At 53.1% G+C, this 27,234-nt stretch overlaps 1 protein-coding gene across 6 annotated transcripts in view; it reads left to right on the forward strand.

Moving 5' to 3' along the window:
* LOC133349383 (plasma membrane calcium-transporting ATPase 2-like) overlaps positions 1–27,234 on the forward strand; it is a 94,394-nt gene that overhangs the window by 43,852 nt on the left and 23,308 nt on the right. For all 6 annotated transcript variants that reach the window (XM_061562763.1, XM_061562766.1, XM_061562762.1 and 3 more), the window contains 11 exons: positions 1,127–1,252; positions 6,161–6,295; positions 7,028–7,090; positions 9,429–9,467; positions 12,759–12,932; positions 14,242–14,456; positions 20,731–20,853; positions 21,262–21,381; positions 22,042–22,283; positions 23,615–23,849; positions 24,381–24,560. In XM_061562763.1, the coding sequence (XP_061418747.1) occupies positions 1,127–1,252; positions 6,161–6,295; positions 7,028–7,090; positions 9,429–9,467; positions 12,759–12,932; positions 14,242–14,456; positions 20,731–20,853; positions 21,262–21,381; positions 22,042–22,283; positions 23,615–23,849; positions 24,381–24,560 (1,652 nt within the window). The remainder of the gene's footprint in view (positions 1–1,126; positions 1,253–6,160; positions 6,296–7,027; positions 7,091–9,428; positions 9,468–12,758; positions 12,933–14,241; positions 14,457–20,730; positions 20,854–21,261; positions 21,382–22,041; positions 22,284–23,614; positions 23,850–24,380; positions 24,561–27,234) is intronic.

A 27,234-nucleotide genomic window follows, 5' to 3' on the forward strand; every position in this document is an offset into this window, starting at 1 on the left:
AATTGAAGCCAGGTCACGTGGTTTAGAGCATTGTTTGCGAACCACCATGCCACCACTCCACCCTGGCAGTTGTACGCGAGCATATATAAAATATAATATGAAACCCACATTCATTACCATTACTGCCTTTATAGCATAAAAAGGCGCAGCCATAATCAGAATAATAATCAAGTTAGAATAATCAAGTTAGAATAATAATCATTTAGATTTATCAGGCGCCATTTACAATGAATCTCAAAGCGCCCAAATCAGCAGGGTTATGCCAGGCAATGGCTCTTCTTCAGAGTAGAGGGAAGAGCGATTGCCTGACACATTATCCTGCTCTGTATTTTTCTGCTATCAGATCGGGCGCTTGATGAATGTGGCGAGTGCTTTTAAGGAAGGAGATATCTTACATTTCATATCTGGTTCGGTCAAAAGTGCTTGCGTGCTGGTTTTGTTTCATATTGAAACGATTGGTGTTGAGATCGGCCTGCATGTTATGATTTATTTAACCGTCGATTCAAACCGATTCTTACACCCACCGTGTGTGTGTGTAAGGTCTTGCGTGAAGGAATCAAGCCTTTTGCCACTCATGCAAATTGTACACGAACGCTCATCGATGGAATTGGCTAATCGTCCCAAAGCAGAACCCTTCGGAAAAGAAATAGGCGTGAGATTCTGCAGGGTATTGCTCTCCCACTGTGGTTGGGTGTTCACCACGAGTTGTACTTCCCGACAACCAATCGGGTGTCTACGCAGCACATCCAGCTAAATCTGCGCCGTGGCACGGAGCGCTATTTATCGCCGTGTTACAACAAACTAAACGCACGGCAATGAAGATGACGAATTGTCCAAAGGTGAATCATTGCCAGCCTCGTCCTCCTCCTGTTCCCACACATCCTAGAACTAGCAGAGTGTAGGCTGAGCATCCTTCACCATGAGCCTGGCATCGTCCCGGAGTCGCTGTCCGCCGCATTTGACTCCGCACCACCTCGCCTCGTCTGTGTTGACTTAATCTCGCATTCATGTTGTCCGGACTGCCGTCCGGCCCGTGAGTGTCATCCCGCGCTGCCCCGACCGCCTCTCCGACGATGTCCGTGTCCGTCTCGCCCTGTCCCTCGCCGTCTCCCGCGCCGGGCCGCAGGTGACCTCCTGCCGGCGGACGGCGTCCTCATCCAGAGCAACGATCTGAAGATCGACGAGAGCTCGCTCACCGGCGAGTCCGACCACGTGAAGAAGTCGGCCGACAGAGACCCCATGCTGCTGTCGGGTGAGAAATCTCTCCCCGACCACTCTCGCGGCCTCCTGTGTCTCTGTGGCCTCGGCGGGGATTTTTCCAGGTGGAGCTGATAGGGGCCGGGCGCGTGTGCTGGCGCACGCCTTGAAATCCCCATGCTTCAGGAGGCAGGGTTGATGGATTACGCACACATCCCGCACCTCCGATTTCCTCCACCTCCAATTAGCACTGTTGGCTAAGTACAGTGCGAAATAAGGTCAACATGCATACATGCATCTGGGCCCCAGGGTGGCCAGGAGATAGCAGTTGAGCTGTTGAGATAAGTAACCCATCTTTGTAAACCTTTGGATGTTATTCTACCATATATATAGGTGCTCTGACTTCCTTATACTTTTAAGATATATTAAAGCAATTAGCCAAACATCTCAATGCTGGGTCTAATTGACATTCACGTGTTATTATATTCATTGTCTTAAGCCACAAGGAACCCTAAAGCTGCCTACAAGGACTTGGACGAACCATCAACACACATACAGACACGTACCGCCTACCCAGCTCGTTCGTACATAGAGCGCAAGCATTATATTTGAGACCTTTACCAGCAGACAAATTACTGCGAGCGTGGTAGTTGGAATTCTTTTTTCAATATCACGCGGGGTCATTTTTTGACATCAAAGGGGGCGAATTACAACCCCCTTTGATCTCCGTGCGCAGTGAAGTCATCTGCGACACGCAGACCCAGCCGGCATTTAGCAACCCCGATGGCGGGGGGGGGGCAGTGCGTGGGGGGGGGGGCAGTGCGTGGGGGGGGGGGCAGTGCGTGGGGGGGGGGGGGTGCAGGGGGGGGGGCAGTGTGTGGGGGGGGGGGGGCAGTGTGTGGGGTGGGGGGGTGCAGGGGGGGGGCAGTGCGTGGGGGGGGGGGTGCAGGGGGGGGGCAGTGCGTGGGGGGGGGGTGCAGGGGGGGGGCAGTGCGTGGGGGGGGGGTGCAGGGGGGGGGCAGTGTGTGGGGGGGGGGTGCAGGGGGGGGGGCAGTGCGTGGGGGGGGGGGTGCAGGGGGGGGGCAGTGTGTGGGGGGGGGGGTGCAGGGGGGGGCAGTGCGTGGGGGGGGGGGTGCGGGGGGGGCAGTGCGTGGGGGGGGGGTGCAGGGGGGGGCAGTGTGTGGGGGGGGGGGTGCAGGGGGGGGCAGTGCGTGGGGGGGGGGGTGCAGGGGGGGGCAGTGTGTGGGGGGGGGGGTGCAGGGGGGGCAGTGCAGTGGTGGGGTGGGGGCAGTGGGGGGTGGGGGGTGCAGGGGGGGGCAGTGGGGTGGGGGGGGGGTGCAGGGGGGGGCAGTGCGTGGGGTGGGTGGGGGTGGGGGGGCAGTGGGGTGGGGGGTGCAGGGGGGGGCAGTGGGTGGGGGGGGGCAGTGCGTGGGGTGGGGGGGTGCAGGGGGGGCAGTGTGTGGGGGGGGGGTGCAGGGGGGGGCAGTGTGGGGGTGGGGGGGTGCAGGGGGGGGCAGTGCGTGGGGTGGGGGCATGGGAGTGGGGTGGGGGGGTTGCAGGGGGGGGGCCATGTTTGTGGGGTGGGGGGTGCAGGGGGGGGGGGCAGTGTTTGGGTGGGTGGGTGCAGGTGGGAGTGCGTGGGGGTGGGGGGTGCAGGGGGGGAGCAGTGCCAGTGGGGGGGGGGGCAGTGTGTGGGGTGGGGCGGAGTGAAGGGGGGGCAGTGCGGGGGGGGGAGCAGTGGTGGTGGGGGGTGTGTGGGGGGGGTGCAGGGGGGGCAGTGCGTGGGATGGGGCAGTGCGTGTGTGGGGGCAGTGCGTGGGGTTGGGGGGGTTGCAGGGGGGGGGGCAGTGCCGTGGGGGGAGGGCATTGCGTGGGGTGGGGGGGTGCAGGGGGTGGGCAGTGGTGGGGTGGGGGGTGACAGGGGGGTGGCAGTGCGTGGGGTGGGGCAGGCATTGGGTGTGGGGGGGCAGTGCGTGGGATTGGGGCAGGTGGGGGGGGGGCAGTGCGTGGGGTGGGGGGAGTGCAAGGGGGGGGTAGTGCGTGGGGTGGGGGCAGTGTGGGGCAGGGGGGGGGTGCGTGGAGGGGGGGCAGAACATGCGATGATTTCACTTTGGTGCAAAGGGCACGGGGTCCCGACTCTTGGCGCCCGCTCCTCGTCTGTCGGCCGGCGACCCCCCCCCACTTCCACCATACAAACCGGGCACAGAACTCAACGTCGGTGCCAAAATAAAAAAAATTCGCAAATCTCTCACAGCCGCGAGGTTTTCTGACAACAACAAAAAAAACACTGTTATCGAAAAAACATGTCCGAGACTTTCCCGTACGTCACTGCCCAGTGAAGCAGCAAATTCAATTGCATTTTAGTTGCTGTTGTTGTTATGTGCGTCCACAGCGGTGGTGGTGGCGGCGGTGGCGGTGACGCCGTCGGTCGCTAAAACCGCTTTGCGTGTCGCCTGCGTGTCGCTTGCCGGTGGTTGAACACGGCGACGGCAATGGAAGGGGTCTGTGGTTTTTGCGTAAAAAATATTTGGGGTCCAGACAGCGTGGAAGTGTAGTTTGATATCCATGCCAAGTATGAGCTCACAATGTAATTTCCTCCCTTTAATGATACGCGTTTTTGAACCATATATACCGCAAGCGTTTTTAATGTTCTTTTATAGGATGAATGTGCACCACTGTGTCTGTCTACTGTATGTCCCGACAACGGTTGTCGCGTTATCTGAGTAAGATAATTGGTTGTGTTATGTTCCACTGCTGTTTAGGTTTGTTTTATAATTCTGGCCTTGGTTCCAGTGATGGTCCAAGTCCCAAGAAAACAAAGCAAGAACACAGGGCCCAAAAAAAGCTCAAAGATCCCCGGATTCATGGCGGGGGGGGGGGGAGAAATTCCCCGAACCAAATATCTCAGCTTGAATTGAAATCCGAATCACGCATCTATATTTTGTCATCTTCTCTCACGTCTCATCTCCATCTCTTCTCGAATCTCACCCCAGATGTGTCTTGCCGACGTGTCTCATCTATCTACGTCACTGTCTCGTCTCTCTGTCCCTCTGCTCTCATCTCACTCCAACTCTATCTTTTGTCCACAGCGATCTCACCGCGCTACATCTCAATGCCTTGTCCGTCATCTGTCCCGTCAACTCACTCGGGAGTTCATTCCACGAAAGAGTGGAGCCTCAAACATCAATGCTGCTCAGGGCCCACCCCGATGGGGTAGCGCCAGCTCTGGATGGCTCGACGTTGAATCGGAGGCTTTTGTATGCATGCATGTGTAGTGGTGATACGCGCTGGGGTAGGGATCGTGTGCCAGCGCGTAGTGATTGGCTGTGTGGGTGGTGACGGGCGCTGACGGTGAAGGATCAGGGGTCAGCGCGGGGTCGTGGGTTATGTGGTGCTGATTGGCTGTGTGCCGGTGACGCGCTTGAGAGGGAGTGATCGGGTGGCAGCGCGGTGTGATTGGTTGGGTAGTGGTAACACGCGCTGGGGAAAACGGATCGTAGGAACAGCGCGTCGTCATTGGTTAACTAAGGAGTGATGCTCACGTCGAGGTCCGCATCCGCTCCGTCTCCCGTGAGCGGGGGCTATATAAGGGGATGCACACAGGCGCACGGGCAGTGTGTAACCAGCGAAGACTGAAGACGGGGAGGAAGAGATAGGGCCCTGCGGTACCTAGTCCCGCTGTCCTAAAGGGACCGGGACTCTGTGTAACCCAGAGGCGGAATGCAGTGTGTGTAGCCAGAGGCATAGGGTCTACACGAGTCAAGTGAAATGTGTGTAGCCAGAGGCATAGGGTCTACACGAGTCAAGTGAAGTGTGTGTAGCCAGAGGCATAGGGTCTACACGAGTCAAGTGAAGTGTGTGTAGCCAGAGGCATAGAGTCTACACGAGTCAAGTGAAGTGTGTGTAGCCAGAGGCATAGGGTCTACACGAGTCAAGTGAAGTGTGTGTAGCCAGAGGCATAGAGTCTACACGAGTTAAGTGAAGTGTATAGTCAGAAGAATAGAGACCACACGTTGTATCGTGACACGTCAAGATTTAATAAAAAGTGTGTTACCCGTCAAGGAGTTCCTGCCGTCATTTCCAATACTTCACATGTATGGATGCATCTTGAACCTCTTTTGCACCGTACGTAGCCAACCATGCTGTCTGGACATACAGTAGACACGACCGTGATTTTTTATTCTGAATTCGTCTCGTCCCCTGAGCCGCCGATCGCACACAGCCCCGCACCGTGCAGCCCAGCGCCGCCAGGGAGAGCTACAAAAATGACGTTCAAAGCGTTTCTACTGAGAGTGCCCCCCCCCCCCTCCCCTGGCACTGCCAACAACAAAGGCAGCCATCCTCCTGAGACACCAGGAAAATGTTGCAAACTTGAAACAAATTGTTAAATGACGCAACCGTATTTTGGCACGCCATGATGAAGAGGCGCAGCATATTGACACGTTCCTGAAAACCCGTGAGAAGCTCGTGGGGGCAACTCAACGCGGATTGCACTTTTCCTAACCAGGTCATGGCGCCAAGAGATGGACATACACAGCACCTTACATGATAGCCACAACAGCAACTGCCACTTGCGGCTTGTTCTTACACATACTTGCAGATACTGCTTGTACTTGCGGGCACTTCGGTGCTTGCAGGTCCTCGTGAGCGCTTAATGGTATTTGCAGGTATGCAGGGTACTTGCTGATACGTCCGGGTACTTGCAGGCCCTTGCGGGTGTTTGGTGTTACTTGGCAGGTACTTGTGAACAATTTCAGGTGCTAAGCAGTTACTCGTGGTACTTGTGGTTCTTCCGAGTAGTTGCGCGCACTATCTGGGACTTGAGGGTTACTTGCAGATACTTCCAGGTACCTCTGGTCACTTTGGTGGTGGGGGGGGGGGGGTGGAGGCGGGGTAAAAGCTGGAAGCACCTGCGTGTGACCACAGTTGAACACCGGCTGTGGGCGCCGTGTCCCGCTGGCAGGCACGCACGTGATGGAGGGCTCGGGCCGCATGGTGGTGGCCGCCGTGGGCATGAACTCTCAAACGGGCATCATCCTCACGCTCATGGGGGCGAGCGCCATGGAGGAGGAGGCGACGCCCAAGAAGGACAAGAAAGGTGAGGCCCACGTGTGTCCGTACGTGTGTGCCGGCGTGTGACATCGCGCCCTCAAAGCACACCTAGCCTGGCACGAGTGCTGTGGTGACATTGCACTCGCTTAGGTGTGTGCGCGACGACCCTCATCGGCACTCGCTTAGCAGCACTTGCCCCAGTGACCCGTTTGGGCTATACGGAGATCTTTGTCTGTGTGTGTGTGTGCGTCGAGCGTACGAGTATTTAGGGATCCTTGTTCGATTCCCACTCATGGTAGACGTCAGTGGAGAATGTATTACTGTATCGACCCTGGAGGGATGATGGTCTGAGTCAAACTTCAATCAGAATTTGAAATCGCAACTTTCTGATTGCAAGCCATTTTCTCTGCAGGTAGAAAGTAGGTGGGGAGAGAGGGGGGCTCTGGTTTTCAAGGGGGGCGAAGTCACATAAATCCCTGCTAATGTGACACCACCTAACGCTGGGAGGGATTAGGGAGAGCTCCAAAACAAAGGTTGGAACCCAGCGCCGTGCAACGAGTCCCAATCACCATTGGAACCTCATTATGACTGCAGGTATTGTGGTCTTTGCAAACATGACTCCTTGTAAAAAGGTGTCAGTTTTGTTGCCAGATAGAAGGGTAAAAAACCAATTATCGAGTCCCAATCAGTAGACAGGTCCTTGAAGTCCCGTGCATTGAAAGCGTTTGACGCATGCACCGCTCTCACCCTGCGCCATGTGTGTGTGTGTGTCGCTCAGCCGCCAAGGCGACCAATAAGAGTGGAGGTCGCCCCGACAGCAAGGGGCATTCGGCACACGCAGGTAACCCACACGCGCGCTCGCTCGCCAACGGCGGTTTTGACCGCTGCCCACTCATCCCCGATATCTGATGCAGGCGCCACTGCGGTGTGGATAATCCTTTAAACTTCACATTGGTTCTCCGTGAGCGGCTCCGCATCGTCGGCGGAGATTGTCCAGAGAGTAATCGCCCGCATCGCTCCGCGGGCTGCACCGCGGAATGAGCGATTGTGCAGCTCTCCGATGGGATTTGTGGGTTGTGCCGAGCATTGTTGCTTGCTGCTGATTATAGAGCGATGCTGTTATACATTTTTTTCTGGCACAGTGTCAACACTCGTGCTCCGCAACAAGAGGGGCCTTGGTGCGATTCCCCACTCAGGCGCCTGCATTTCTGTGTGGGGTTTGTATGTTCTCCCCCTGTTCTGCATAGGTTTGCTTTGGGTTCTCTGGTTTCTTCTCATAGAAATTAATACAATGTCGCTGGTATTGCACTCAACATCTAATGGTTGAAAAATCACCTGTAAATCACTCAATAGGCATTACACATAGCGACACCGTTCCCCTGCGTCGAAAACTTGACAGGACCCTCTTGAAAAAGTGTCTTGAGACACAGTGAGGCCGTCCTGGGTAAATGAGTGTAATCATCTTGAGATAAATAACAATGCCATAAATAACGCGAGATGATCAAGGCGAGAAAGTGAGCCCGCTCCATTCGGTTCCCGACGGAGCTCCCACCACGTAACGTCGGACATCGTGCCGAGCAACCCAAAGACGTGTGGGAGAGCCGCGAGCAGCACGACCGCGATATACTCCGGTCATTGTACAATCCGAGAGCCTTGGTGTGGACACAAGTGAGGCGGTTGAGAAAATGAACACTCGTGACGGAACCTCCAGGCTGATGAGGACGACAGTCTCCCAACTGTAGTCGACACGTCTCGTCCATTAACAGTACCGGCCGTTGCGCCCCAGACTTGCCGCCATCATCTCACGTCTGGTTCGTCGCGTGAGGAGGGATGCAGGCTCCGGTCTATGCGGAACGGCCTCGGCCCACCGCAGTTCTTCTGCCCCAAATTCTCCGCCCAAGGGCAGATCCGTGGCTCGAGCTCCCTCTAGCTCGTGTCTCTTCTTCACCCCACGATCCCAGCGCTCCGTACTGGGGGGTGCTGGCACCGTGGTTTTATGTATGTACGTTGCACTTCTTGCGCACCGTACATTGCCAGCCAACCGTGCTCGTTGGAGGTGCGGGAGAAGGACGACAAACGAAACACACAAAAGGCAGTTGTCAAGAAATGAGTCTTCAATGTTGATTTAAAAGTGCACGGCTCCGGTTGAGGTGACTTCCCCTGGCGCGGTGAGGAATAATGTTTAACGCTGCCATTGCTTCGCGCCGTTTTACCAAAAACCGTTTCGGTGTTCCGTCTAAATACCGACCACCGTGATGAATGCCTTCTCAGCATCTTTATCAGAATGTTTATTTAGAGTGCAGCAGGAATGCGATGAGCTATGAAGCTCTTTGTCACAGATGTCCAGTTGGGACGAGGTCAGCAATTTACAACAGCAGACAATACAAAAACATGATAGCAGTACACAATGTGAGAAAACGGTAAGCGAGTCACTCAATAAGTAAATAATAGAAACATGAATTATATAGGTCCGATTCATCATGATTGGGCAAGGCGGCAAAAACAATAACAAAAGAGTCCCCAGACCACACGAAGATAACACAGCAGGAGCCCCTCAATAAAACCGCACATTATAATGTCACTATCGACACACAGCAGGTAATGATCAAAGTCGCAAATCACATTTGCCAATGTGACCGTCTAATTGCTTCGGTGCGCGCCATCGCACTCACGTAGCCGTGGCGTCGCGTGCTCCGAACTCAGCGTCCAACGCTTGTTTGTCAAAATGTCTTCGAGCAACCGCTTGAATCTCGACAGAATTACTCAACTATAAACCAAACTAAATTATGTTTTTTATTTATTTTAGCAGGTAAGGCCCACCGAACTATGTAGCTCTCTTTCAGGAGCGACCTGGCCACAAATGACAGCGCAACGAAGTTGGCTTTTTATAGCAGCCAAATACTCTGAATGCGTGACGTTGATTCTGAATGTGGAGAGAAAAACCGATGGGCCTGGAGAAAAATCCACGCAACCACGGGGAGAACATGCAAACTCCAAATATACAGCACACGTCAGGGTCGGGACCGAACCCACAAGCTCCTGTATACCAGGCGAGGTAATTAACATCTCGCCACCACAGGCTTGTAATGTCTCTGCGGGGTGGAGGTGGTTGTTGTTGTTTGTCTGTTGGCGGACGTGTCGGAGCTGCGGATGGTGATGCCGTGGCGTTGTGTGCTCAGGCAAGAAGCCAGCCGGAGAGACGGGCGACATGGAGCAAGGTACGGCCGGCAGGGACGCCTCACGCTTCACGAGAACTCCACAGCGCACGGCGACCTGGAGGGGCCCCGTGCACTATGGCCACGCAGACTTCACAGATTCATCCCATTTTATCACAGCCATTCTATCACTCACTGCCATTCTATCACTTACTATAACATTCTATCACTTGTCCTTCCCCCGCAGCTCCGATTAGCACGGTTGGCTACGTACGGTGCGAAAGAAGTTCTACATACACTTAGTACCATTGTATCACTTGTAAATTAGGATACACTCACCGACAGAAAAAAATGCGTGCGAGATGGAAACAGAGAAGAGTAGCAACAGTCATAGAAATGCACGCAAAAGGTGATTTTAGATAGCAAGAATGTGAGATTGTGATCGTTTGATTGGTCCTTGTTTCGTGCCGTGCGTGCATCACGTGATATCACCACACTTGTCTGCTTGAGACAACTGACTCAAAAGATTAAACATTGCTGCCGTTTGCTTCCATCGAGCAAATTCCAGACTTTCTCGAAACATAAAAAAAAAGATTTTACGCGTAATAAAAAAAATGTCTGAATGCACGATCAACTTAACGTCAGATTTGGCATAAAGTGAATCGGTTATCTTAAATCAATGGGTGCAATGCATACGTGTATAGTATACTCTTTCGCGTTAGCTTCGGATTCAGAAAGTAAGAAGGTACGAAGGCTCGCACACACGAGAGGGCGGGCGGGCGGGGGGGGGGGGTCATTCAGTCCGACCAGCTCGTTGGGTCGCGAGCAGCGGTTCCACTCTAGAATCGCATCGCGGCGATTCGAGAAGAGAGTCCCAGGGAGAACGGGTGTCCACCTCCTGCCGTATGGGCAGCCGTTCGAGACTCCCGCCACCGCTCCCCGCGTGTCAGGCGCGGTCGCCTCCCTCCTGGCCTCGCTCGTCAACTTTCCTGCGCGCGGCTGCCGCCCGTCGCCTCTGCTTCTCGTCTCTGCGTTGATGTCCGTGGTTAATTAAATTCGGGTGCAATTTTTTGCCAGAAGCAAGGCAAATGTGGAACAGCAGCAGTAGCAGCAGCATCAACAACCGCCGTTTGCCACTGAAGTGGTGGTGACGTCGCCACGGCGCATGTGCCATGCTAGGTGCACAGTTGTGGAAGTACACACACAGGTACAAAGACAGAAACGAGGAACTCCCATATAGCCTTCAACACTGTTGGGGCAAGTGCTGTTAGCGAGTCGCACCTATGAAGCACACGAGGGGTGGATGGCCAGCACTACGTCCGGCCGCCTTTGCCTCCCTAGTGGCGATGTTTACACACCGCACCAGGTGCTCATTTGAGGCTGAGTCGACCTAGGGGAGTCCCAGTACCGGTCCAGACAATCGTCCCTGGTGTTGACAGTGAGCCACGTGTCCACGCGCTCACACCCACGCAGCGCTCGGCAAAATCCAGGCTTCGACCCCGCTCCTCCCCTGGCACAACCCCTAAACGACCTCCACCCCCAATCCTCGCTTTTGACAGCAGCAGTCAATCTGCGGCAGCTAAGAATCGCGGGGCAGTGCCCTCGACCCCCTCCATGCACCACGTGTCCTAACAGAGAGATCCTTGGTGGGTCAACCGATAATATAATCGAGCCAGTTAAACCACAATTCACTGCTGGTGCCGCCCCCCCCCCCCCCCCACCACGTGTCATTCCACATTCTGAGCCGAACTCAGGGGGCAAGGTGAGAGACTTCAGCCAATTACGGCGTGGCCGAAGGCTCAGACATTGTCACTGCCAAGACCGCATTCTCAATTTCAGCAGTCAGTCAAATGTTCGTCGTTGATAAATTCCTTGTCCACTGCTGCTGCTGCTACTGCTCTTGCATTCTGGAACACTCCCCCCTCCTGGGACGCCTGTGCTGCCAGATTGAAGTCTCCGCTCAGAACCTTCCCCCCTCTGCGCCCTGCCTGTGACTCTCTCTGAGCGATGTGTAAATGCCTTCTATCGATGTCTCCATATCCCCATGATGCAGCTTCAGAGGTCAGGTTTAGCCAAGTTCGTTTTGTGCTCAGCGACCCATACACTATTTCCCGCACCTCCGATTAGCACGGTTGGCTACGTACGGTGCGAGATAAGTTGAACGTACGTGCACACGTACTTTTCCACACTCGGCACACTATGTCCAGTATACGACTCTCTGCTGTTCACTTGCTTGCTCCGACCAGCGACCCAGAAAAAGTTAGGCGAAAAAATGAAGTCCCTGTTGCACGTGCCATCGTCTTGAGATGGAATTCGCTTTTAGACGCCGTTTAATCCAAACCTGTATCATGCAATCGTCGCTCCGTGCAGAATATTAACATCGTCATTATTATTATTCTTTCTAAACATAATTTCGCCAGCGCAGTTAACATTTTCCTATTCGCATTGTCACCCCAAGTGCCATTGCAGCGAAGTGTTGATGCCATGGGGGTACTAACGTGTCGTAGGGCGCGCAATTCACCCACAGTTCCCAATGTGCGCCGTGTATGGAAATCAGTAAATAAAGAGAGCCTGCAGGGTGAACTAGCGGGAGACAAAGGCCACTTTACAGAGGTGAGGTGTTAAGACAAGACTCAAATATAGCGAACGATTCCGAGTCTCTTATATGCATGCAGCGGTGCTGCTGAACCCTGAGCGGGATCGTGGTTATGAATAAAAAACCGAGCAGGAACCCCACTCCCGTGGCAAACGTCGTTTGTTAAGCTTCGGAGAAATAGCAACAACGAAATGCGTCGCTACCTTGGGTCAGACCGGAGTGAGTTTGCAGTGAAGGCTGCGCATGTGTTCCACGTTATGTACTCTACAGTGCTGCTAAAGGACACCCGAGTCTGAATGCGGATTTCCGCTACCATCACGAGGCCGCTCGCGTTATTGGAGCGCGTGTGCTTTGCGTTGTTCCCAAGTGGATATTTTTTTTTTCCCGTAAAGACTGAACAAAAATAAAGAGGCACCATGGGAAAGTTGGCAATCTGAGACCACAACACACTTATTCATAATCATCTGCACAGGAATCCAAAAAGGAACAATATTTTTTTTTATAAAACAACGGTTATTTTAGCAGTCTTTTGCTGATTAACATTCTAAAGTTAACTTTACAGCTTTGTTGCGTCTTAAACTAAACGACGCGACCGTTTTATGTTTAACAGCTTAAAAATGCTCCATTTTTTACACGCTCCTAAATCCTCATTCCCCCCTCTCCCTCTCCACGTGCTTCCTCTCTCCCCTCCCTCCACGTGCTCCCTCTCTCCCCCTCTCTCCTCTTCTCTCCACGTTGTCGTGTCTCCGGGCCCCAAGGGAAACCAGCCACCAATGACGTGGATATGGAGCTGGAACCCCTGAGGGACGTTGAGGCCGCCGTGGAGGATGGCAGCGGTGGTGCACGCAAGAAGAAGTCTTTTACCCCCAAAAAGGAGAAATCTGTGCTGCAGGGAAAACTCACGAAGCTGGCCGTGCAGATTGGCAAGGCCGGTGAGTGGCAATTCAGGGACAGCTCACGAAACTGGCCGTGGAGATTGGCAAAGCTGATGAGTGGCAATTCAGGGAAAGCTCACGAAACTGGCCGTGGAGATTGGCAAAGCTGATGAGTGGCAATTCAGGGAAAGCTCACAAAACTGGCCGTGCAGATTGGCAAGGCTGATGAGTGCCAATTCAGGGAAAGCTCACAAAACTGGCCGTGGAGATTGGCAAAGCTGATGAGTGGCAATTCAGGGAAAGCTCACAAAACTGGCCGTGCAGATCGGCAAGATTGACGAGTGGCAATTCAGGGAAAGCTCACAAAACTGGCCGTGGAGATTGGCAAAGCTGACGAGTGGCAATTCAGGGAAAGCTCACGAAACTGGCCGCGCAGATTGGCAAGGCCGTTGAGTGGAAATTCAGGGAAAGCTCACGAAACTGGCCACTCAGATTGGCAAAGCTGATGAGTGGCAATTCAGGGAAAGCTCACGAAATTGGCCGTGCAGATTGGCAAGGCTGATGAGTGGCAATTCAGGGAAAGCTCACGAAACTGGCCGTGCAGATTGGCAAAGCTGATGAGTGCCAATTCAGGGAAAGCTCACGAAACTGGCCGTGCAGATTGGCAAAGCCGGTGAGTGCCGCGTGCCACCAAGGCTGCCACTTAGTGCCGGTTCCGCGCATTCTGCCAAGCTGGAAATGAAGCAGGTGGAACGTTGTGCTGCATCACCCGCAAGGGAGCGTGAGAGAAAATGTTAACAGGGGTGAAGACCTCGGATGGTGCTGCGTCTTCGGAATGCAGAAGCTCAGTCTTTATGGCGTGTCACGTCGTATTTGTTTACTTACTCTTGCCCTCTTGGTGATTTATATTTTTCTGGTGGGACGCGATGGCGAGCGTGCTGTGTGAGCCATATTCCAGGGTCTATCAATAGACAGACGCGGCCCCTTGCACATTCAACGTGGCAAGAGTTCATTCTCATAGCGCACTGTTTTATAAAAGCGATAATCCGAGTTCATTTCCCAGCCACTGCAAACGTCAGTGTCGAGTGCCGGTCCTCTGAGCCTCTCCTTCACCAACCCGCTCTACTAGCCAGCGTGGTGAAGTACGGTCAAACAACCCCTCCACGACCAACATGGCATGGACAGGCCTTCATCCAGCAGTAGATACAAAAAGCGCTGTCTGTAACGAAAGACATTATCACTTAATCTGGCGACTACCAGGCTAGATGGTGCTCAACGCATTGCTCTCTGGGAGTTTTTTGCGTGGCATGTGCCTCTTAAAGGCGCACACCGTGTGTGTGTCGTTCTCGTGCGTGCGCTTCGTCAGGCCTGGTGGTGTCGACCATCACGGTCATCATCCTGGTGCTCTACTTCGTGATCGACACGTTCGTGGTGCAGGGCCGCCCGTGGCAGTCCGAGTGCTCGCACGTCTACGTGCAGTACTTCGTCAAGTTCTTCATCATCGGCGTCACCGTGCTCGTCGTCGCCGTGCCCGAGGGGCTGCCCCTGGCCGTCACCATCGCGCTGGCCTACTCCGTCAAGGTGCGATCGCGTCCCCCCCCTCCCCCCCTGTGTCTGAACCGGTTCTGGCTCCTCTCCGATTGGGGGGAGGGGGCGGCCAGTAGAGATGTCACGTGGGGGAGGGTTACCGTAACGGTCATTCACCGTGCTAAGAAGCATGAGCTTATCCATTTTTGGGGTTAGATGCCGTAAATGTGAACGTCTCATTAAACCCGCCACCACCCGACACGGCCAATTAGTAAAGCTTATCACGGAGGCAAAACGTGCCAATTAGTTACTGGTCCAGCACACCAGATGTGTGTTGGAGATTCAACTTGGCTGTGCCAAAGGCACGTTTGACGGTACAGGGCACACCCCGGCACCCACGCCTGGCGCCCGGCCTGGCGCTGCGTACGCCAGCGTGGGACCACGGGCTTGCGCTCACGCCGTGCGTTGGGGGGGGGGGAGGGGAAAGATGCTGAGATTGTTGGAGCAAAGCCCAAGTAAAAAAAACTGTGAAGAAGAAAGTATCGGATCATCTTCATGAAGCGTTATCCTGACCCCGTGTTACAGACCGACGAACAGAGCTGATGCATTAACGCTTTCAACCGTCAACACTTGACCCCTCCCTCTACGCACGCGGACTTTTTACCTCCCCTCCCCACCTGCGTACGTCTGCTTGACGCACCCCCCCCCCCCCCCTGAATTCTATAGAACGACCGATATGTAATCCACGCAGAAATGATCAAGGATTAATAATATGAACGTGTTTAAGCAAACAGATAGTTCACCGCCGGACTATCTAACTCATTTGAAGGCCAATGTAGACAAATTATTATCGAGGCTTCACCCCCCCCCCCCGTGTCGTATGCATACATTGTCAGCAGACCCCCCCATACGCAAGCGTACGCGTTTGGGTTGACCCCCCCTCCCCCCTCCATGCGTACATACTAAATGGATGGCCCCTAACGAGTAAAAAACAATTAATGTGATGAGGTGGCTGGGTGGCGTTGGTCTGAAACTGCTTAGAACCTGGGTTCGAATCCAGGCAGCCGCTGGTCATTAAACCATCTTCTCAGGTGTAGTGAGTTTATGGTCTCAGCCTGGTTACCATTGACTGCATAAAAAAAAATTAAGTAACAATGTATTTCTGCTATTTATTTCGAAAAATTCTGGCTCTTGAGACTTAGAAACGATCAGTTTTACTGTCATGCCATGAACATTACGCTCAGTGGCAAAAACGAGTGAGAGAGTGCCGCCCGCCATCGTGTGGGACGATAGGTGACTTGAAGCGATCTCTGAGGTGGTTTTGTCATATCCGCTTCTGCGGGCCGTTCTGGACTTCTCTACGAGAAAATACAAAAAATCCAGAAGTAATAAAAAAATTAAGATGTTCATGTGAAATGTGTTTTCGGTCACAAGTTACTGTTGAATGTCCATAGGGCTGTGGAGGCTTGGCACAAGAATATGATTGGCTGGCTGATGAATATTTTAAAAAAATTCTCATTTATTTCGCAGCTCGTGGATATTCTTAGTAACCGAACAGACATTATTACCTCATCAGAACATTTTGTGACCTGCGGTTATTACATTAAGAACACCAATGTTGCGAAACATTCGCGTTCGGAGCGAGTAATTGCACAGACGACCGCCACGTTCGTTACTTAATTCCTCTTCGCGAGAAAATATGAGAGGGAAAAGACGAGGTGGCGTTGTGTAATTGTCGCGTAATTTCTGAATTCCATGCAACCGTCCTCGCGCAGGAATGTAATTACCTGCCGCGTGTTCTCAAGGAACACGTTGCGGGAAGAAGTTGAAATTGACTCAATAAGCGCCGGGTCACGGAGTCAGCTACCCCCCTCTCCCCCTCATGCGGTGGGGGTCGGCAACCAAAATAACAAGGAGAGACTTTTGTTTTTAATTCGGGGAAAAAAAAACAACTCCTCAGTATTCACCAAGAGTCGCAATGCACCGTGTGGTGAATACGAGACGGCAGCCCTTGACAAATCACGTGACTAGGCGGCCCTTAAAGAGCTGCACGCAGCTTCGGAGCCGCAGGTCGCGACCTCTGTGATCGCTTATTGGGGGCCCTCGGTCGAGATGAGTTATTTTTTTGGGGGGAGAGGGGGTCCAAGTTCCCCATCCACCCCCCTTTTACCAATTTATAATATCCTAGCGAGATGACGGGAGAGGTCGACAGTTGGAACAGAAGCATTGTGAAACGATATATATATACATGTTGTGAGATTAGAGAATTGTCGACGAAAATAAATATTAACGCAGAGGGATGCAGACAAAATTAAGAGATGAGAAAGAGATAGCAATTGGCTTTTTCAGCTAATTATGTTTAATATGATTTTAATGCGATTTTATATTTCACGCAGCACTGTTTTGTTAATTAAACCCGAGGCCTCCTGAGCTCCTTGGGGGCTCGAACTTTTGACTTTGCCTTCTGAGCCCGAGCGCTGACGATGCCGCCACGTCATCGATTGGCCTCCCGGAGGGGCCTAGGAGACCCCCCCCCCCCCATCACTTCTAGATTTGAAGCTTTCGTGACTGCAAGGATTCATACTCTTAGGTTTTTTCGGTAAAGTCACGTAGGTAAAAATTAAAATGAATAAAAGTAATAATAGAAATAAAATAATAAAAAATTACGACGTTTCGGAGGCAACACAAGTCTCCGTCACCAGGTGGGACCGTCACAGCTAGATTTACTGTATCAAGTGAGGCAGGGATTCCAAGATACAAGTTCCTAAATACAAGTTAAGGGGGAGGAGTGGGTGGGAGGGGGCTTATCTGAATGTGGTAGCCAATGAATGGAACCCCCCCCATCACCCCCCCCCCCCCTTGCCTCTCCCGGCTTCCAGCACCTCGTGAAGTCTGACACACATCTCCCGTGTATTGAGCCACGGCCCCTTTGATTCTCGCTCTTCAGGGTCGTCCGCCGGGGTGTGGGCGGGTGTGCGCGGGAGGTCTCGACTCAATCTCGGGAGCTTCGGGGGTTGCGCGATCACCGCGGCGTTTCTGAGTTTTGCGCGGATTCGTTTTTGAGTGGCGGCTCGCGCGGACAGCGCCGAGCGTCCCCGTGTAGGCGCGGAGATGAGGAACCCCCCTTCCGTGGGGACGTCGTGGTCAAGCGAGGAACCCGCGGGAAAGCAGAGTGCGAAAAATTGCGCTGCTATCGTTACGATCGACACGTGCCGGCAGAAAGCAGCGGGTCAACGAGAGCGAACTAAACATATTTCATAACTAGAATATTATTGTTTTCTTTGTGAATCGACTGCGTTGTTGTTATTATTGCAGCTGATGTGTTCATCGTCTGTGTCAATGTGGGGTTTGGCGACGAGCGTTGAATTAGAGATTTAATTTTGATGAGCTGAGCTCACGGCACACAAACAGAATCGCGTGCGTAAGATCCGACGTTTGTCAATTCGTGTTTAGCCCTCCCTTTCACAAACCCGTACTGACCAGCGTGGTGAAGTATGGTCAAACAACCCCCATGACTAAAAATGGCTTGCGGGAGGCCTTCATCCAGCAGTGGATTTACAAAGGCTGTGATTAAGAAAATATATAACATGTCTTATGTGATGGGTCCCCATGGCCCCTGCAGCCGTTATAGGCTGTAGGGGCCACTTCACCATAATTTAAATAAGTAAATGATATTTAATATCTAATTTGGACTCTTTGATTGCGATCATTTATTGAATCCAGGTGTCCACACGTGTCCTCTACATTGCAGGTCAACTGATCGGCTGTTTCTCAAAACGTCAATCGCCAACCGTCACGGCACCAATGTCAACCTTCAGTTCCTAGCTACAGTAATCTAAAAGCATGGATCTTGGCAAATCATGAAGTCGCCGTCGCTGGGGGTGGCGGGGTTGGGTTGGAGGCGGTGGGTCCCAAATCGTTGCACCTCCAGCGTTTCCAGCCTAAACGTTCATTTTCCGCGGCTGCTCGCTACGGTGAACTCAAAAGCGTCACGTTCGTCTTGGTTGGGTTGACTCCGTGTCGGTAATTGCGTGCGTCGCGATGATGCGCGCCCGTGCTCAGAGGCAGCCAGGCTTTTTGTAATAAAGCGGCGTTTGAAGTGCCATTGTTTTGCCTGACATTTGCGGGTTGAATTGGGGACTCCAAGGGCTCTGCGGGTGAAACACGCCGGGATATAGGTCACGCCGGCGCTCTGATCGCCTGACCCGTGTGCACGCGCTGGCCCCACCGACGATTTGATGGTGCCGTCTCCATCCTCGTGACATTCCAGTGGGGTGCGTGCCCACGTGCCAGCGCTTTGGAGGCGAGGGTTGGTGGAACTCGTCAGATATTTAGAATCTAAGGGGGTGGGAGCTTGGATTGGTGACTGCCAAAATGTGGGTTTTGTCCTGCGACTTACTTTGCTTTCTTCCCCCCGCATCTCTGACGAGCACGGTTGGCTCCGTACGGTGCAAAAGAAGTTCGACCTGCGTACATCATTCCCAACGCAGGAACGTTTTGAAATCAGCCTTGAGACTCGGTGATGCTTTCTTGTATACTCTTAGTTCTTTCGGTAAAGCCACGTAGGTAAAAAATGAAATTAAAATTAATAAAAATAAAATAATAAAAATAATTTCATTTTTTACCTACGTGACTTTACCGAAAGAACTAAGAGTATGAATCCTTGCAGTCACGAAAGCTTCAAATCTAGAATGCTTTCTTGTATTAATGATTTATTATTGTGTTAATAATTAATGGGCGCCAGTCAGAGGCCATTCATAAATGCATTGCCATAATCTCTCACGTATCCTTTATTTCGTATCAATTATTTAAACCAGTAATAATACCATTGTGGTATTTGTTTACCCAGGATGAACACGAAGAGTGCATATTGGTCTAACACTTTAAACTATTTGGCCTTATTTTACTGTTTGTTACATCAAGCAATCTTGATTTTACATACCAATATCACCCTCATTAAAGTAGGCACCAGTGCACATTATAACCTGTGGTAAACTGGACTCCCATGGTAAACTGGACTCCCATGGTAAACTGGACTCCCATGGTGAACTGAACTCCCATGGTAAACTTGACTCACATGGTAAACTGTAAAACTTCGATAAAAGTTAGTTTTTCTGAATATATGACATTGTCGGAACACGTTCATCTCAGCTCAACGTGCCACGAACAACCGAGCTGAAATATACTGCCCAACAGCGACGGAGAGAAAGGTTGGGTTTTAAATGATCACCTCCCTGGCTCGTCAGGGCAGAGAGGAGCTGTCGGCCGCGGAATGAACGCGCGAGTGGGCGGGCGCGCGAGCGTGCCGAGCGTGCTGAGCCGGCCGCGTTACCGCTGTCGCTTTTTGTCGCCGTTATTATTTCCTCGCGCGTTCGGTTTGACTGCCATTGGCTTCTGCTCGGTTCACCCGACCGCTGAGGTCGCTGTGAAAGTGGTGAGGGAAGTGGCCCCCCACTCCCCCCACCCTCGCTGTCTCGCAGACGGCCCTGGTGAAGGCAGATGGATTCACACAAACATCTCGCGCCGCCTCGTTCGCATCTGCTGACGGTTCTCGGCACCCGCTTATCATGTTCTTGAGCCGCCCTTGCGAGATCGGCTTTATTACATCGATCGATGTTTAAGATGGGCATCCCTTTGCCTATCCACTGCTGGATGAAGGGCTCTCCATTGCTGTTCAAACTCTGGCCGCGGCTCACGTAACTGGCGAGTGACGTCAGAGCCGCCCCGCACTGACCAGCGTGGTGAAGTATGATCAACCAAACTGCATAGTCAACATCGATTAGCGAACTGCGCAATTTCCTGTTGTGATTAATAGGATGAAGATTTTACGTCTCCATCTGTCACGAGATGTAACAGCGAGTACTCAATTCCATAATCCCTCCTGATGTTAATATCAGGGGCATTGTTTTCTTTATTTCATTGTTTTGCGTTCGCTGTTATCTCCCAGTTGCGCTGTCGGCATTATCACGCAATGAAGGAATTTCCATTGGGAACTCTGCGGCCTACGTTGTTGCACCACTCTGTGTCCCAGCACACGACACCGCATTCACGGCTTGTGAAGTCACCTCGCCAGGCCTCGTTATCCACACGAGGGGCACCGCGCGTTTTTATTTGCCCCGCACAGAGCGCTCGTTGCGTTCGTCAGTCAAACCGATGTGGAATACGCGAGCACGTTTACCGCGACGGAGGTTTCTCTTGCGCAGTCATTGGTGACTGAGCTCAGACCATCGATCGGCTCGCTGCCAACTCGGTGTCTCTAACCTCCGAGCCGAGTCTCTGACCTCCGCGCTGACTTTACGTTTCCCTACCCCAAAATCGGCATGCGCAGAAAATGATGAAGGACAACAATCTGGTGCGGCACCTGGACGCTTGCGAGACAATGGGCAACGCCACGGCCATCTGCTCCGACAAGACGGGCACCCTCACCACCAACCGCATGACGGTGGTGCAGGTGAGCCGCTCGCCACGAACGACCACAAACCCCCAACGACAACCGCTGCCCGCCAACCGCTAATGACTAATCTCCATCCACCGACCAAAACCACGAACTACAACCACGAGCACGATGTTAGTACTAGTGGTTGAAAACTAATTTCTTTAAAACTGCTTTTCTTGTGTTAGTTTGTTGCCCTTCCCCCGCACCTCCGATTAGCGTGATTGGCTATGTATGGTGGTAAAGAAATTTAACATACAGACACATCTACGGTGCTCATCACAAACCACCAACCGTGAATCGCCACCCAATAGACCACGAGCACCACCAACTAGCTACCAACCACAATTCACCACAATCGCCAACCGCCGACGACCAACCGCCAACCACTGACCGCAACCACCGAACCGCGTGGCCGTGGCGCAGGCGTACGTGGGCGGCGTGCACCATCGCCGCGTGCCGGGGCCCGACGTCATCCCCGAGCCTGTCATGGACCTCCTGGTCACCGGCATCTCCGTCAACTCGGCCTACACCACCAAGATCCTGGTGGGTGACCCCGTGCCACTTGGAGGAAGGGAGGACATGGGTGGTGGTGGTGGGGGAGGTGTTCAGGCTCAAGTGAGGCCCGTTGTTAGATCTACTGATAATTTGAGACATAAATCGTAATCCTAATAATAACGCAGCAGGAATTTTCACAGTTTGCGAAATGATGTTGACCATGTGGATTGTTTGATCATACTTCACCGCGCTGGTCAGTGGTTGGCGAAGGGGGCGGTTCGGAGGGGGGGGGGTTTAATGGTGTCAGGCTCGTGTGAGGCCCGAGCAGTAGTGCGTTGGCCTTTTGTTCAACAGGTTTGCGGTTCGAACCGTTCGGCCGCCCTGGTAAATACTGAGAGTGAAATTAACCAAACCGTACGATGCAAAGCCTGCTTTGCAGATAGTGACGTCATTCGACACAGAGGAGGGGATTTGCGCCGGCGTCACGTTCCAAATTGAAACTTGTCAATCACTCTCGAATTACCTAATTGGGTAGAGCCACGTAGCGACATCGGCCCCCACACCCCTCCTAACTGTGAAACATCTGCAGACTGTACCCTACCTCGGAGACAGCGTCCGCTTAACCCCAGTGCTGAGCCGATGCTCGATGTAAACGAACCGTGAAACGAACTCCCTGCCACCGCCGCCGCTGCCGCCACTACCACACAGCCTCCGGAGAAGGAGGGCGGCCTGCCCCGGCAAGTGGGCAACAAGACGGAGTGCGCCCTGCTGGGGCTCGTGCTGGAGCTGGGCCAGGAGTACGCGCCGGTGCGCGACGAGGTGCCCGAGGAGGCGCTGTTCAAGGTCTACACCTTCAACTCGACGCGCAAGTCCATGAGCACCGTCATCCGCACGCCCGAGGGAGGATACCGCCTCTACAGCAAGGGCGCGTCGGAGATCCTGCTCAAGAAGTGGGTGCATTTGCTCGACACCACGCGGCGAGTCGTCAGCGCGCCGGGGGGGGGGGGGGGGGGGCTGCGGCAGTGCGCGTGCTGAAGTTCCCCAGCCTTGCCCAGACCACCGGTTCGAAAGAACTGAGTGCGTGGCCATTGTTGTCGTTTAGTTACCGCCGACTCGAAGCGTTGAGAGAACGTGGCCGTAGCAGGCCCTCATTAGGACTCATCGGTACAGTACCTTGCTGCCAATTGCCTCTGGGAGTCGCACCATATGGAGAGGACTTGTATCTTTACACATTGGAAGCGCTATTCGCATGTGCCTAAAGGCAACAATAATGAAAATCTGCAATCCAAATCTCGCCATTTACATATTTGAATAACTAAACACTTCTGCGATGATATACGCGCGTTCTTGTGTACGTGTGTGGCCGGTTTTGTTATTCACTGCATTAGGGTCGACTGTACAGATTGCTATGGATCTACAGTATTATACAGTAGAGGTCAAAATCAAAAGGTCATCAAGGGCAATGTGTATGATGCCACCATACTTTATGATCATCATAATGGGTAATAACAAAATGTATAACAATTTCTTCCCATATATCGTGCATACGAGGGGAGCTCCGTACGGACAGATTCACAAACCCACTCACTGTACCGCCATCTCGTGGTCCACCAACCCTCCTCTGGAACACAGACTCTGAGGTTCCATCGTTATTCTCCCTCCCTCCCATCAGAATCAGAATTATCATTTAGACTGGAGGAATCCAATGAGCTGTGAAGCTCTTTTTCACAGATGTCCAGTGGGGCCCGGGTCAGCAAGTGACAGCAACAAAGAGTACGATAAACAATGGGAGCGTAAAATAGAAAAAAGTTAAACAAATCACTATAAATAATATCAAGTTTATAAGCACAAATTGCATTCCCCTCCCTGGCAGATGGTTCACCGTTGTAATCGTTTAATATTTTTCTTAACGAGCTTTCGCGGGTCATTACGTCTTCAAAGCGCGTGACAAATGGTCTCGCGCATAAACAAAAAGCCCGCAGCTCTGCCCACGCAGCGAGCGATTACCACCCAACAAACAAACGAAGGAACGATGGAATGAAGGAATATAGCGACTCTCGAGAATACCATCGCATCACCCCCCCCCCCTCCCCCCCCGGGGCTGCCAATGCTTCCACCACCTTCACCACCTCCACCACCTCCACCGCCTCCACCACCTCCACCGGCACCACCGCCACCACCGCCTCCACCACCACCACCACCACCACCGCCACTGTGTTTCACCGGTCGCGAGAAGCCTAAACTTTAACGGAGCGAAAAAAAACAACAACCCTCAACGCAGGTGCAAGCGCATGCTGGGAGGCGACGGCACCGTGGCCCCGTTCGGGGCGCGCGACCGGGAGGACGTGAACGGCAGCGTCATCGAGCCGATGGCCAACGACGGCCTGCGCACCATCTGCCTGGCGTACCGCGACTTCCCGCCGGGCGGTGCGCCGGACTGGGAGAGCGAGGGCGACGTGGTCGCCGACCTCACGTGCGTCGCCATCTGCGGCATCCAGGACCCCGTGCGGCCCGAGGTGAGGGCCCCCTCTGGGGGGGTCGGGGGACGAGGAGGGGCCGCCTCATGTCCACGTCTCCGATTAGCGTGGTTGGCTACGTACGGTGCGGAAAAAGTTCAACGTGCATACATACGTCGCTCATGTTCACAGGTCTTACGTTGCGAAGGGTGTTTGGGTGAATTGGGAGACGCAAGTTGGGTTCTTCCAGGGAACGGTCGCTGGCATTGGCGTGAGTGACCCTTGCTTTGTAGAGTCGCCCTCTACTTAAATGTGCGCGGTCCAGCAGTCCACGGGTTAGAGATGATAGGGGAGAGGTAGGAGAGTGCGTGGAGGGGAGTAGAGTAAGATGAGAGGGGAGAGGTAGGAGAGGGCGTGGAGGGGAGTAGAGTGAGATGAGAGTGGAGAGGCAGGAGAGTGTGTGGAGGATCTTGACAATGGCGAGGGCTCTATTGTAGTTTATCTAAGACTGATACCGGGAGGCAGTGGAGGGGATTAATAGAACGTGCGCTTTGTCTCGACTTCAAAATCCCTTCTCCCCCGTCCCCGCAGGTCCCGGAGGCGATCCGTAGGTGCCAGCGAGCGGGCATCACGGTGCGCATGGTGACGGGCGACAACATCAACACGGCACGCGCCATCGCCACGGCCTGCGGCATCCTGCCCGCGGGCGGAGACTTCCTGTGCATGGAGGGGAAGGAGTTCAACCGGCGAATCCGCAACGAGCACGGCGAGGTGCGTGCGAGCGTCGCACGCGCCAGGCTCCACCGCAGCCGGAGCTGTCCTCTGCTGAGCTCTGGAAAATATTTTGCAGCTCCCCACACCCCCCCCCCCCCACGCTGCCACCTCCACCACCCCAGAGAATATGTTCCGTGAGAGTCTAAGCGTGCACACGTGCACCTGTAGTCAGTGGTGACTCAGCGGTTTGTGTGCTGCACCACAATCCCACTAACATAGAGACCCTAGATTTATATAGAGACCCCACAGACTAATATACAGACCCCTAGATTCACATAGAGCAACACAGACCTGCTTAGAAACCCATAGACCTACATGGAGATTGATAGACTTCCATAGAGACGCAGAGACTGACATGTTAACCTATAGAGTAGCAGAGGGCATAGGGCAACTACAATGACACATTGTAATTGGCTGAAGGGCCTCAGGCACAAATCCTCTAAAAGGAGGGGGGGGGGGGGGCTTTAAACAGGAGGATCCCCGTTCATTCCTCGCACCAGGGACCATGACAATAGCACCTCACCACCGTGAGATAAACCATTAACCCGTGCTGCATGGATGAAGCCGTCTGGGATCCTGCTAGGTGGAGAGCTGCACAGTTTTAGGGGAAGAGAGGCCCCTAACAATGGACAGGGAGTGATGCGGAGAGAGACACAAAAGCACAGAAACAGAGACGGAGAGAGAGATGGACATGGACGCAGAAATAATGCCGGACGGGCAGAGAGGGAGAGATGCGGAGACACGAACGGAGACAAACAGAGGCACGCACAATGGCACAGAGAACTTTTTGGAGCCCTAAGCATGTGCACTTGGATAATAAACAATTAATTGGCCTGAAAGCATCTTAGAATAAAAATCCAATGTTGCAGCAGCAGCAGCAGGACCCTTCTGCAAACGAGCCCTGCCACTCAGCATGGCTCTGCTGGATAATGAACTAGAATGTGCCGCTCTATGAAAGGCGCCGGATTAACAGCGCTCACCCCAGCAGCCCAAACAGCGAAGCGGAGACCTCGGCGTTGACGAGCGCCTGCACTTGTGTGGCCGCGTGTCGGCGTGCACGTGGCTTGCGTGGGCGCGCGCGTGTGCGTGCGTGCGTGCGTGCGGCCCACCGAGTTGATTGATGGTCGGCGGATAAGGCTGCTTGTTTCTCTCGTAATGAGCGTGTGCTCGAGCGTGTGCATGCGCGAACTGGCAGCCTTGCAAGCAGTAAATGAGGCATTTCCAAGTGGTAAAGATCATCTCCCTGCAGTGCTGCCTCTCCACCTTAACCCACGGATTCTCGGATGATTAACTGAAATAAGGCTTCGGAGGAGGCTCTTGAAGGAAGATTCAAGAAATTCAGTGCAGCGCATTGCGGATTGAAACAGCGTCTTCATGCCACCGCATCTCAATGCGCTGCACAGAACAAGTGGGTGTTGTTTTAGTTGTTTGTATGAAGAGAGGCAGCCAGTCATAGGCAGAGGGAGATATGAAGGTCTCGAGTCTGTTTGCCTTTTGGTTTGACTCTTGGTTAACGACAAGGGCGAGGAGCCTTTGCCTTGTTAAGGGCCAATTAGCACTCAAAATTGTCTTTGTCGGGCAGCCACACGTGGACGCGCACACCTCGATCACGTGCGTCACTGCAAGAGGACACTGCAGTGACACTCGTGACTGCACGTGCTCGAATTGCAAACGTGGTGTTGCTGGCAGGTCGATTAGTGCAGTGATGGATGAACGTGATTCGCGGGCCCTAAACAAGTGGTGGGCCGCTCGGGTTTCCACCTGAGGTACAAACAATCGGGACGTAGGGTCGTTATAAGAATATCTCAGGGGGGAGCACCGCAAGTAAATGCGTTGTCTTAATTGGTGAGTTATTACACAGCTGATAAAATAAAACGGGACTAGGAAAGTATTTAAACTAGAAACTATTTATTTTATTTTACCAGGTTAGCTGTTTTTCAGAAGCAACCTGACCACAAATTTACAGCCCAAAGAAGTAACTTATTGTGTGGACATTTATAGCAGCCAAATACTCTCAAAGCGTGTTTCTCAATGTGGAAGGAAAAACCGGATGATCCGGAGCAAAATCCACGTGAGCACAGAGAGAGAGACACGCAAACTCCAAATATGCAGGCATCAGGTCGGGATCGAACCCAGGTAGCCACCTCAAGAACAGGATGACCCACGGATCATCTGGACAGGTGGCAGTCCTCGTGGTCGCGGGCCGTATGGATTGACGTCAGAGGCTGTAGCAAACCAATGCGCTGTCGTTACCCCACCACTCCTGCACCCAAAACAGCCGATTAACAACGTCGTCACATGAACACAACGTGCCACTGTAGTCCTGCTTTAGCAGCGCACCACCGGTATGTCGTCGTTGTTGTTGTTGGAGAGAAATTCACGACTTTTAACAATTTTAAACGACATTGCGTTGGTCGTTACGGGCAGCGTCATCAGACAGTTGCCAGAAATCAGATTTCTGGAGCAGCGATACATTGGCACGTTTGAGGCAAGTGACAACTTTACCTACACAGCGATCTGATAAAAAAATAAGTTTATGAATCGTAATTTGTGGTCACAAAAAGCCTCCACCGTGTTAAGAATTCCCGACCCCTGGCTGTGAGATGCCAAAAAGCCAAAGTGGCGTACGGCAGTGGTTGAACCTTGACCTCCGTGCCGCCCGTTCACTCAC

This window comes from Lethenteron reissneri, chromosome 30 (assembly GCF_015708825.2).
Source record: "Lethenteron reissneri isolate LAM-NWPU_2019-01 chromosome 30, ASM1570882v1, whole genome shotgun sequence".
NCBI classification, from domain to species: Eukaryota; Metazoa; Chordata; class Hyperoartia; order Petromyzontiformes; family Petromyzontidae; genus Lethenteron; species Lethenteron reissneri.